Source organism: Equus quagga, chromosome 4, assembly GCF_021613505.1.
Source record: "Equus quagga isolate Etosha38 chromosome 4, UCLA_HA_Equagga_1.0, whole genome shotgun sequence".
In the NCBI taxonomy this organism is placed as follows: Eukaryota; Metazoa; Chordata; class Mammalia; order Perissodactyla; family Equidae; genus Equus; species Equus quagga.
The window spans coordinates 34827544-34840055 of NC_060270.1; the positions used below are offsets into that span (position 1 = coordinate 34827544).

Below are 12512 nucleotides of genomic sequence, written 5' to 3' on the forward strand. Positions count from 1 at the left end.
TGAGCAAAGACCTTTTAGTGATTCAACAAACATTTGTTATTGCGTCCATTATCTGCTAGGTCATGTTTTAGACTATCTGCAAAGGAGGGCCATGAAACCAGTGCTTATTCTACAAATGTGACACTGCTTGGTCTCAAAACAAATTCTCTATTATATTAAAATGACAGCTGGTTCATTGATTACCATGGAATTAAGACAAGAGAAGAGAAGTAGTAGGTAAAGCTATTTTCATCATTCTACTTAAAGTATTTGTCTACAAGAAAGGTAAACAGAGCAATCACACAGGCAGAGCCCAACCTGAACAACAAATTCTGATCAATTAAGTCATTCTGTGGCATTAAATGAGAAAATCTGGAAAAGCTGTCCGAAGGCCTTCTGGGTAAACATCTCTCCTGACTTCCCCAGGCAACTTGAGTTCCACTGAAAGTCCCAGACCTACGTGTGGCCATAGGGCCTGTTCCCTGTGTGGGCTGTGGGTTTGACCCCAGGGGTGGGGGTCCTGCCCTCTCTGTAGCCTGAGTCTCTAATGCTGATATGGCCTTGGGGATTGCCCCCTGTGTGGTCTGTGGGTTTGACCCCAGTGGTGGGGGTCCTGCCCTCTCTGTAGCCTGAGTGTCTAACGCCAATGTGGCCTTGGGGATTTCCCCCCGTGTTGTCTGTGGGTTTGACCCCAGTGATGGGGGACTTGCCCTCTCTGTAGCCTGAGTGTCTAACCCCGATGTGGCCCTGGGGATTGTCGCCTGTGTGGGCTGTAGGCCTCTCTTCCTTGTGGCCTGAAGACCTGCCCCACGTATGGCTTGTGAGCATGCCTCCTGTGTTGACTGTTGGCCTGCCCTCCTTACGGCCTCAGAGTATGTCCTCCGGGGGGCCTGTGGTTCTGCCCTCAGTGTGGACTGAGAATCTGCCCTGCCTGTAGGTAGTTGGAGTACTGCTTGTATGGGCTGTGGGTCTGTCCACCCTTGGGGAAGTGACCCTGCAACTTGGAAAGGCTGTGGGCCTGTTCCCTGTGTGGCCTGCTGGTCTGCCACTGGTGTGGGCTGTTGGCCAATCTCCCATTTGGACTGAGGGCTTGCCCCAGGCACTAGGATCCTAGCAGTGGAATGGCTGGGCCCTGACCTCTTATCAGCACAGGAATACCCATTCCCCTGAGTCTTTTTTGCCTCAGATGACTGGTTCCTGGCTCGGTTTGGGCCATCCATGTCAACAATGTGAGGCGAGGAACTCCCGATTTCCATGTAGGAGAGAGGGCCTTCAGATGGCTGTGTCATGCAGATTGGTAAGCCCCATCCACAGATGCCCAGAGAGCATGCCTCACAATTGATCGAGTCGTGGGACCCTTCCAAAGTCACCTCCGGTTTCACGGGTATCTCTCGAGCCTTCTTGAGGCCATTTGTGTAGAATCTCTCTATAATACGCTGTACCAGGTTGTTCAGAATCCTCATGGTGCTATCTTCGGAGAACTCGGGCTTCTCAAATCGAGACCAAGAACACTTCCGGCACCTCTGACCAAAGAGCCGCATAAGCACCTGTCCCGAGGACTTCTGGTGCTCCAGGCGCATGTGACACAGGATCTGCACTTTGGCGGAATACCACTTTCGCTGGCATGAGGAACACCAAAACCTGCAGGCAGAGGAAGAAACCTATTGCACCCTCAGCTGAGTGTTGACCTGAGGGAAATGGGCCTCGCCTCGGTCCCTAAGATCCCCTTCAGTTTGAAAAGTGCATGTGATATTGATGAATTGACAAATAGGAATGAGTGGGACTGCATTTCTAATAAAGCTTTTTCCTGTGATCCACTGAGCTTCCACCCATACATGGTCGCAAGTCTGCCTCTTTGCCAGTAAAACATCTCTGGGTGTCTCAGAGGGAAAAATGTTCCTGCCATCTACCAGCAAAGTTTGGTCCTCACAATGGTCACAGAAAACTCTTATAAAGTACCTATTTTGCGGCAGGCCCTGTAATTGGTGCTTTACAATGTTATCCTATTTTATCTTTAAGGCACCCCTCTGAGGTGGGCATAGGACATACAAGGTAAGTGGTAGAGCCATGTTTCCAATCCCAAGCCATTTGAAATGAAGCTTGTTTATCTATCTACACATCACCTCTCATGAGCAGCATGGCTAGTCTTGCACCTAGAGTAACTGACTTAGGACCTGGAGCCATAATACTTGGGTTGGAGACCCAAGTCCATAGTTTACATCAGGGAGACCTTGGAAACAGCACTTTCCTTCTCTAAGCCTCAATTTTTACATCCACAAAAGGAAAAATATTCAAAGGTTATATTGTCAGCATTAAATGAGATAATATACGGGAAGGCACTTTGTAAACCACAAAATGCTTTTTAAAAGCTGGTTGATATTGTTCCAAAAATATGCACGTGGGTTTCTTTTCCCATCTCAGAATGACTGTCAAATCTATTCATCTGAACAGGAGCAGCATCTTGCTGTTTGGAGGAGTGCCAAACTGGTAAAAGCTGTTTGGAGGAGTGCCAAACTGGTAAAAGACATCACGAGTCCCTCAGAGAGCTCTGACTGGTGCAGAAAGAGACACTAACACAGCTCACTGTATTACAGAGCAGAAGAGATGACTGCTACATGGGCTCTGGCTGGTGCCTTGAAAACTATGTTCTACAGAGCCCCAGGAGACTTCAGTTAAGCAATGAGTTCTGCAGCTAAAAATAATTATATATAAATATATATGTTCTATACTATGTAATATATAAATACATGTTATTTATAAATGTATAATATATATATATATATATATATAAAACCCCATTATCTTACAGGAATGAAGAAGAAGAAGACTTATTCTGCCTAGGAAAACCAGGGAATGCTTTAAGGAGGAGGTAGCAGTTGAGCTGGTCCTTGAAAAAAGAGTAGAGAGGGAGGGAGGTGTGCCAAAGAGGCGCAACATCATGGACAAGGATATAGTAGTCTGAAAATGCATGGCATAGCTAATAACCCATAAGGCATGGAGCAGAGGATACCTGAGGCAGGATAGGGGCAGGCATGGAAGCAGGACAACAAGTGAAATGGAAAATGGGGTGAAGGCCCCTGCGTGCCATATAAAAAGAGAAGACTTGATTGTCCAGGTCAGCAATTCTCACCCGCCTGACATGGGCCAGGAAGCTGGTTCCTGTAACTTGGAGGCTTGCTGGGGGTTAAAGAGAGAGATAGCCACTCCAGGAGGGGCATTACTTAGGGACTCGGGGAACTAGGTTTTAAATTTCGTTCTTTCAGCATCATTCCCTCCTTCTACCCCCAGGCCTTCAGTAAAGAAATGCTCAAAGTGATTGCCATGCCTTGGTCACCTCTCGGGGCTTTAAAGGAAGGCCCTAGTCCCAGGCTGGTACTAAATAGGGCTATGGCTAGCAGGGCCACTGCAGCCTGGGGATGCCAGTCAAAACTGATGGGGGAGATAGTAGAAGATGCTGGATAGAGGCAATCTGGAACAAACGACGTGGTGAGAGAATAGAGGGCAGATTTATGGAACGTGGAAATATTCTTTGGGGACTTCCAGAAATATTTAGGGAGGAAACCTAGTAAAAGAAGAAATTCCTGCAGTTAAGCAAAGTGGAGGCTTGGAGGCTGATCATTTAGATCCTAAAGAGCTCTATGACCACAAAAGGATCGAGAGCCTGGTGACATTTATTCTTTTAACAGCTCTCAACAGTCAATGCTGAGCTGAGCCTCTTTGCCCAGGAAGGCCGGTTGCCCGGGAAACTCACTCACCCGCCAAACGCTCTCTGCTGGTACTGCTTCCACCCTTCGGCCACACAGTCTGCCTGAAGGTTCCCATCCAACTTCAGGGTCCATTTGGCCTGGGGTTTCACCTGCTGGATCAGTTCTTGAAATGTCTTCTCCCATGCCCTAACATCGAAAACCACTCTCTCCCTCTGAGGCTGGGAGTCCATGTTTAACAGGTAAGTTTTGTTTTCCTCGGCACTCAGCAAGAGAAAAAAACAGTTTCAGTTTCTATGTGAGCTGTTTCCTATAGTTGGGCACACAGAACAAGTTTTTATTCTGAACACAGAGGGCAGCAGAGTTCTGCTAGTTTGTGAACAGGCCTTGCTAAGAGACTTCTGAGTGTGAAGCTCTGCTCTAGATTCTGGGGGCGCTTATAAGTTAGCTGGTATCTTATTTTTCTCTTACTTTTACACTAGGCAAAGCATTATGCTCGGCACTGGGATGAGAAACAGTTCCTACCGCCATAGATGCTCCCACCCTCATGCAGACACAGGGGGGTAGGTGGGAGGAACATGTGTCCATCACTCGTCTTGTGCACCTGATGAATCCTCACCGTAGTCTTCTGAGGGGGATTATTCCCCGTATCTTGCAGGTGAGCTGCACAGAGAGCTGGGGTACCTTGCCCAAAACCAGCCAGCTAGTAAGCAGTATACGTGAGACTTGAACCTGGACCTGAGCAATTCCCAAACATGCCATGTCTCCACCCACCTCCCTTCCTGAGAAGAAACAGAATGGCATTTCAGGTTCCAGGCTGGCACTCTGGAGCCAGTGTGAGAGGAACCGTCTTGAAACCTTGACCTGGTAATTTAGTCTAATGAGATCTCCTGGGCGCTGGGACAAGACACCAGGATGAATGAAAGGATTAAATTCTGCCATTCGCTATTAAATTATCTTGCAGGGCAGTGAGCAAGCAGGTGTGGAAGCCATCATTTGGTGGCAGGATAGAGAGAATTCCCATTATGGGTCAAGGGATTGGGACTAAATTCAAAGAATCTGAGATTCTAGAAAGTAAGCTCTGTCTCTCTGGAGTTTAAATTCAAATGGGAGAAATAAGACAAGTAGGACGCTTATGTCCTTGGAAACCCCACTACAGTTACTATGTCCCAGACAGGAGCAGCCTAAGTCGTCTCAGGCTTTTTAGACTTTAACCTGCTCTGTGAGAGCAGAAACGCCCTCCCCTTCTTCCCTCCCCCCCGCACCAGGATATTCCGTTCTATACAAATTCTCTCTGCTTTCATAACTTCACACATTGAGGGTACCTATGTCTGCACAGATGATATAGGAAACTCTTGTCTACACAGACAATTATAGGAACTCGGAAATGGACCCATGGGATATTAGAACTGGAAAGCTCTTAGGAATCAACTGTTCTCTTTTCCCTCTGATTATGATACAGACGAAAACTGAGACCCAGAGGAAAGAGGTCTCCTGCCCAAGATTACACAGAAAACTAATGCCGGGCCCGGCCCGGTGGCACAGCTGTTAAGTGCGCACGTTCCACTTCTCGGCGGTCCGGGGTTCGCAGGTTCCGATCCCGGGTGCGGACATGGCACTGCTTGGAAAAGCCATGATGTGGTAGGCATCCCACATATAAAGTAAAGGAAGATGGGCACGGATGTTAGCTCAGGACCAGTCCTCCTCAGCAAAAAGAGGAGGACTGGCAGTAGTTAGCTCAGGGCTAATCTTCCTAAAAAAAAAAAACAAAAACAAAAAAAGAAAACTAATGCCAATAGAGGAGCAGAACCCAGACATGCCCTGTGCCAGCTCTAAGCTCTGCTCACCTGCCCCTGCCACGCATAGGCCTTTTCCCCACCCTTTCTGTCCTATTTCTGTTGGGTTTAAGAACACGAGCCAGCTCTTTTCATCCTTTATCTTCAGAGCGTGCCCACGTCCCCTGTCTCCTGACTCCTCAAGTGGTCTTTTTTCCAAAAATCTAGCTTTGATTGGTCCACTGTACTCCCTGCCATTTCCCTCTGTTTCCTTTGACGTATGCAACTGCTCCAGGCTGGCCTGGTCCAATGGACAGGGGAGCGGGGAGACTAAGAGTGTGAATTGAGATTTGAGGGCTGGAGGCAACCCACTACCTTCCCCACCATCACAAAGAAAAAGAAGAAGAAAAAGAAGGAAAAAGAAGGAAAGCCCTTTTAAAACCCCACAGACGCATGGATGTCACTTGCTTCTTTGTATCAAGACATTGTGACTCCAGGATAACAGAATTGTGGAACTCGGTGGGTGGAAGAGACTTCAGATATCATCTCGTGACCCCCTCCTCCCATGTCACTGAGAACCAAGTTGTGGAAGTGACTTACCCACATCACACAGTGTGATATGTTCACCTCTGGGCTTTCACCAATGGTTGATACCTTACCATAGATTGGTTAAAGAACTCCTGAGAGACGGTCGAAAAAGAGGAAGGACCCCCAAAGGGAACAAAGCACAGGTCAATTCTGATAAAGGAAGGCAGAGGAAAATTTAGAGTCTCAGCAGTTCAGAGCTGGAATGAATCCGCAGGATCATCTAATTCTGCAACGGCAAGTGTTGTCCCTCCCCTGTTCTTGCCCAAGACAGACATTGCTAATCAACACTTGCACCCTTCTCTCTGGATCTGGGTGTAACTTCAGAATCCCTTTCATCACAGTGTTCTAGGCAGCCACTACTGACTGATTGGTAGATGAAACTTTTTTGCCGTTCTTGCAATAGTCCAGCTCCCTTATTTTACAAGTTGCAGGAACCAAAGCCAAGGTAAATTCGGTATAACTAGGGCTGAAGTCCAGTTTTGTAATCTTAGGTTTGCACCCGTTTTCAGAATATCACATGACCCGTCACAAGTAAGTTTACCACAAAGCCTAACACAAAGAGGTGTGTTCTTCTTAGGGACATTTTAGGCTTGGATAGAAAGGAGACTAGACATGAGTGATAGGGATTGAGGGGGTGAGATTGAAAAAAGAGATGGAGGCCCTGTCCACGGCCGTCATCCACTTGATAATTTATTTCTGTAGTTACTTTAGCTTGAGGGTGGAAGGGGATGGAGGGACTTGGTTTGGTTAAGCAGAGAAACAAGAAATGTAGTCCATAATGTGGCAATAATTTTACTTACGTTTTAAACATCTCTTTGAGTAGTTAGCGTAAACTCTGTAGATATATGCAGAACAGATATAGAAAATGTTTAATGTGATTGATGTGGGGAACAATGAGGCTGGATGATTCCTAACCTAAGCCTATTTCTCCTGCTCTGGACTGGAGTCCCTGCTGTGTTGGTGACACCAGACATCTCTTCACCTCCTGGACCCTGGGATGACCTGTCTAATAAGGGGAGGAGCCAGGACTCAAATATATCTGATGCCACACTAAATCTCATGAAAGCATGAGTGAATCCAAAGAAGGAATGAGTTGCTAATGTTAGAAGAAGAGACAGAAGGCACCTGGAATCTGAGTGGAGGTCTTCATGCTGCAACTCTAATTAGCAATCTCTGGGCTGGAGCCCCTGGGCACATCCTAGGAAGGACTCCTGCTCAAGTTAGGACTACTTTTCAGCAAAAGTTGAGCCTGGAGGGGAAGGGAGGCATTGAAATCACATCATCCTGGAATGTAATGGAAGCGACTGGTTCTGCTCCTCAGCACTGCCCCTACACTGCACATGTGGATAGTCACAACTGCTTAGAATGTGGAGCCAGTGAGTTAAGGGAAAGCAGAATTTGACAGTTGTCTTCGAAAGAGCAAACAACACGTTTATCAAATACCTATAAACTGCCAGCCCTTATTCTCAGGCAGGGCACAGTTTAGCAGCAAAGACAGGTATTTAAAGGGGCATCTATCTTTCACTTTCTTGTGTCTCACTCTTCTCAGCTGGTCCTTCTAGTTAAGAGGATAGATCTGGAGCTAGCCTGCCCGGGTGGAGTCCTAGCTCCTCACTTACCACCCTGGTGGACTTAGGCAAGTCTCTTAACTTCTGTGTGCCTGTTTCTCCATCTAAAAAGTAGGGATAACAATACTACCTACCTCACAGCACTGTTGTGAGTGTGGAATGAGTTTAAAAAGTTACTGGCACTTAGTAAGCCAATAGAAGTGTTTGCTTTTTTTGTTGTTGTTGCTGTGTTGCATGTTCCTTTGTAAGTTACCATAATGTCTTTCTTCAACATATTGGGGGATACAATAAAGTAAAATTACAAATACACATGTGTATGTATATGTAGGGTAGAAAGACCTCCTGTGAGCCTGAAGAAAACTGAGCCCGAGAGAGCAGTGACCAAACTGAGGCTGCCCAGCCAGTCATGGCCACCAACACATAGAGCCCCAACTCCCATTCTTGACAGCCACTTCTTCTTTTTCAGCACAGGCAGTCTTAAAATGAGAGTCAGAATTATTTAGGCTCTGTTCCGAGGCTCTGGTGAAGATGTATTAAAGTAGGATTTTTACGCAACCCACTCCTCCACCCCCACTGCCGGCCAGTGCTAGGAAACAAACAAGCTAAAGCTACACCTGTTCGTTGGCTTTGCTCCTGTCCCTTACTTATTTACCCAATCCCTAACTCTTGTCCTCAGGGATCACCTCTCACATTAACTACCTGCACCAAGTTCATATCTCAGACTGTGCTTTTAGAAGAACTCAACCAAGACAAAGCACAACTCAATTAATTTTTCTTCACTTCCTTCCCCTGTGTGAAAAGGCATTTTCCAGTCTGGCACATAAGGAGCTTAGAAGTCATCACTCCCATCTTCACAAGTAGAAAAACTTGAACAAGCTGAAAATCAACAACTCTTCTTAGATCCATCTGAGAATTAGGGTCACAGGGCAAACTGCTGCCCTGAAAACTGGAGAGATAGATGGACAAATACAGAGAATCACAGATTACCAGAGACAGAAACCCAGGAACAGAAGGCACTGCTGGAAGCAGTACCAGCTGTCATTAGCCAGTTACTGGAGGCTTAGTGAGGACGAGCTTGAGAATTTAAAAATCCAGAGGCACTCAGTCTAGAGGGAGTCCACACACTTTTGTGAATTCTACCTCCAGGAACTCTACTGGGTTCTCATTATAAGATGGAGGAAAATCTTTTTATGACTCTGGCAGGGGGACGAGACAAATAACCGTTTTTTAAAGCATCCAGAACTCCTGTTCTTAACAAGGTCTGCCCTCAAGGAAAACTATTTCACTGGAACATAACACGCTTGGGTTTAACTAAAACCTAACTGACCCTTGGGATGGGAAATACTTAATGCCAGCCCCCTCTAGCCTTCAGTGGGGGGCATGGGAACTACCCCACTCCTTCTCATGATTGTCTTTCTGCCTGGTAATGAGGACAAAGCCCATCAAGCTTGGAGGGATGAGAAAAGAAAGCCGGGCACATGCTTGATGGGGCAGGGCTACCCCTGTGCTGTTCTCTGGGAGAAGAGTCAGGTCCACACAGATCAGACTAATTCTCTTCTCAGCTTATGATATCTGGAGGAGAAATAAAGAATTCAGTTAGCCATCAAGATTTCTAAACATATAACCAGAATCATTAAAACATCAAGCTGTAGAAGAGATTTTAAAGCTCTTCTAAGTCCCATTCTTGCTCACTTTGTAATGGTTAACATTTGAATTATAAGTAGAAATTCAGATACTATTCTCAGGAGGAAAAGCGCTAGACTTAAAATTAGAAGGCAAGGGTTCCGCCTCCAGCTCTTACTGAGTTTCTTAAGCTCTTTAACCCTTAATATCCTCATCTATAAAATGGAAATAATAATACCCATACCACTAGATTTAATGATGTATATACCAATATTGTATAGATATGAACCATAACTATAAAATACAGGATAGTATTAGTTCAAAAAGAAAACATATGTAGAGGCTTGAAATAGTGGCATTTGGATAGAATGGAGCAGCTGAACTCAATATTTAAACAGTAAAGAAGAGATAAGGACCCACATATGAAAAGGAGAGGTATTTAGACCAAGAACTTAGAAAGTGTCTGTGTCTGTGTGTTGAAGAGAAGAAAAGCAGAAGATAAAGCAAATCACCAAATTTTAGAACACTTTATCTCTTAGAGTGTACCATTATCCCCATATCCATGTTGTCCCTACAGTAACCCAATGGCTTATGACTCTTAATAAGGAATGTTTCAGAATGGATGCCTCTAATGGAGCCGTGCAAAATGTGGATGTCCAGGCCCATCTCTGGAAATTCTGACTCTGCAGGGAGGGCATGTATTTTCAAAAAGCTCCAAGAATGATAGTGAAATACACTCGTGTGTCAAAATCACTATAAATTAAAAATCTGAGGCTCGGGAAGTTTGAGCTATTTGCCAAGATCTTACGTTATGAGTGGCAGAGGCAGGAGGGGAAGCCAGGTGCTTTAAGTCCCACTTGTGCACTTTCTTCCACCGTGCAATTCTAGAGGCAAGGTAAGCCTCTATTAGTCCAGTCATTATGGCTGAGTTGACCTGGCGTGAGAAAACAGCTCGGTGTCTGATGGATGGAATCCAGAAGACAGCCACAGTCATAATGTATGAATTTAATTAACAACAGTGAACACTGAAATCCAGAGAGGAGAGCTAGCAGAAATAGAGACAGATCAGTCAGGGTCATTACTATGTGAAGCTGAGGAGATGCTGTGCAGCCTGCTGATGGTCATACCAATCTACGGAACTTGGGTTTTTACCTCTGCAGCCTCAGTCTGGCCATGAGAGTGCAGCTCGGACCTCAGTGAGATCTCTGTGACCCCTCCTGACGTCAGTGAGAATTTTAAACCTGTGCAAAGAGCAGCCAAGACCCCAGGCCCTAGGCAGTGGCAGGAAGCAAGCAGGCTCAAAGCTACAAGCCCACCAAGAGGTGGTTTGGTGAGTGTTTTAAAGGATTCTTGATCTTGACCTCAATGTAGCTGTTTTGCAAAGATTCAGAACTGTCCCTCCAGGGATAGTTCACGAGGTTCATGCTGGAGCAGTTTCAGAATTTGACCTAGAGTCTTCCACTGAAGTTATTGATTTCTCCCGAGCTCCTGCTGGCAGGTCAGTTTTACAGCCTATTTTGTGTACCTCTCTGTGGGGCGCTTTTCATTCTCAGCCACAGGATTGAGGAGTCGGTTTCCCAATGTTGTAGGGGGAAAGGAGGTCAATTCTATCTCTCTCCCTGCCAACTTTTCAGAGATTTCTTTGTCTATCTCATTTTTTAAAATCCATATACATTCTAACCCTGTTTCAATGAGGAGGGGCTTAGCTGGCCCTGTGATCACCTTTAATTCTTGGGTATCAGTCGCGTGTGTCAAGTCTGCAGAGAGAGATCAGTGAGGGCTACTGCTTCAGAATGAAACCCGCTGTGCACACGACCCACTCCAAAAACTGAGAGGCTGGCAGATTACAGGTGATGGATCCTGCTTGAGGTGTCAGTGCTGTTGCACTATGTTCTCTCCTTGCTCTCCCCTTCAGCCATGATTTATCATGCTCTGTCATGTCCAATTTTAGTCACAGCCTGATGGATGTCAGAAGGCTGTAAACACTCTGAGGTTTCACTTTTTTGTGTGTGTTTTTTTTTGCCACTTTGTATTTGTTATAATCCATGTCATCCGATAACAGATTAATTTTTGGATCCACTTTTTGTTCTTGTTAAGCTCCTGAGGTTTGGGAAATAAATATTTAGAGTGCTAATATGTGGAACTGAGCTGAAAAATTATTCTGGCACAGATATTTAGGGGGAAGAAAATGAGATACTGCCCCAGGAATTTGATAAACATGAAGAGGATCAGATTCAGGGTGAGAGGATCTGGCTTTGGATCCAGGCTGTGCCACTAGCTGATTGCCATGATCTGGACAAGTTGCTTCACCTCCCTGCCTCATCTTCCCTTTGTGCATAATAAAGCATTAGACTAGATGGGCTCTGAGTTCAGTTCCAGTTCTGGCATTCTGTGAATGGATCATGGCTCTGGATCTACGTTAGGGATGCAGGAGAGTCCTCCTGTATCCTGTGCTAGTGCTGTTGACAGTATCAGGTTGTCCCGAGTGTGTACTGGGTAAAGAACTTGAGTGCAGTTCTTGGGGAGGTTGAAAGCCTACCTCCTGGTGGAGCTTACTTTTCCCTCAGAGAAAACTGGGGAGTAGGTAAAGCTGAGGAGGAGATTAGAACACACCTGCTGGAAGAGGAAGAGAACAGGATGTCTAAGTCCACGCCTGAGAAGAGGGAAGAATGGTGAAGTAAATGGGACTACTTACCTTGGGAAAGGGAAGATGCACTAGACAGATGGCTACCTGTAAATACCAAAGACTCTCATGTGCAAGAGGATGCAAGCTTATCCCTGATAAGTCCAAAGGACTGAACTACATGCAGGAGAGAGGAGCTACAAGGACAGCATTTCATTCAATATAAAGGATAACTGAACAAAACTGTCGTTCCAAGCTGAACAAAGAAGGTGTTCTCTCTCTAAAAGCATCCCAGGAATTTTGATGTAACATAAAGAGGGTCAGATTAAGAATTAAAGACCTGGACTGGAATCCAAGCTATTCTATGAAGGGGTTGCAGTGACTGAGCAGGGTGACCGCATGGTGAGAATATTGAATATTTCAGCACCAAAGATTGGCTAGAAGAGATGACTTTAAGGCCTCTTCTAATCCTAGATTTATGAAAATGTTCGGATGTATTTCCCCCTTCGCTGGAATTGAAAAGAAAATACAGGAGAATCTGACATGGCCCTGCTTGGCTTGGTACAAGTCAAAGTATTGGTATAAGTGGGTTAAGTGGGTATTTGTTTACAACAAGATCACTTTAAAGTCTAGGCACTACATTCTCCATAGC

The 12512-nt window shown here is 45.6% G+C and overlaps 1 protein-coding gene across 1 annotated transcript; it reads right to left on the reverse strand.

Annotated features, from left to right (window-relative positions):
• Window positions 1–210: 210 nt before the first annotated feature.
• RTP4 (receptor transporter protein 4) lies at window positions 211–6226 on the reverse strand. Its single transcript, XM_046657947.1, has 3 exons — window positions 6059–6226; window positions 3735–3947; window positions 211–1620 (listed from the first exon to the last, which is right to left on the reverse strand). The coding sequence occupies exons 2-3, from the start codon at window positions 3914–3916 to the stop codon at window positions 237–239; spliced, it is 1566 nt and encodes a 521-aa protein (XP_046513903.1). The 5' UTR covers window positions 3917–3947; window positions 6059–6226; the 3' UTR covers window positions 211–236.
• Window positions 6227–12512: the final 6286 nt, after the last annotated feature.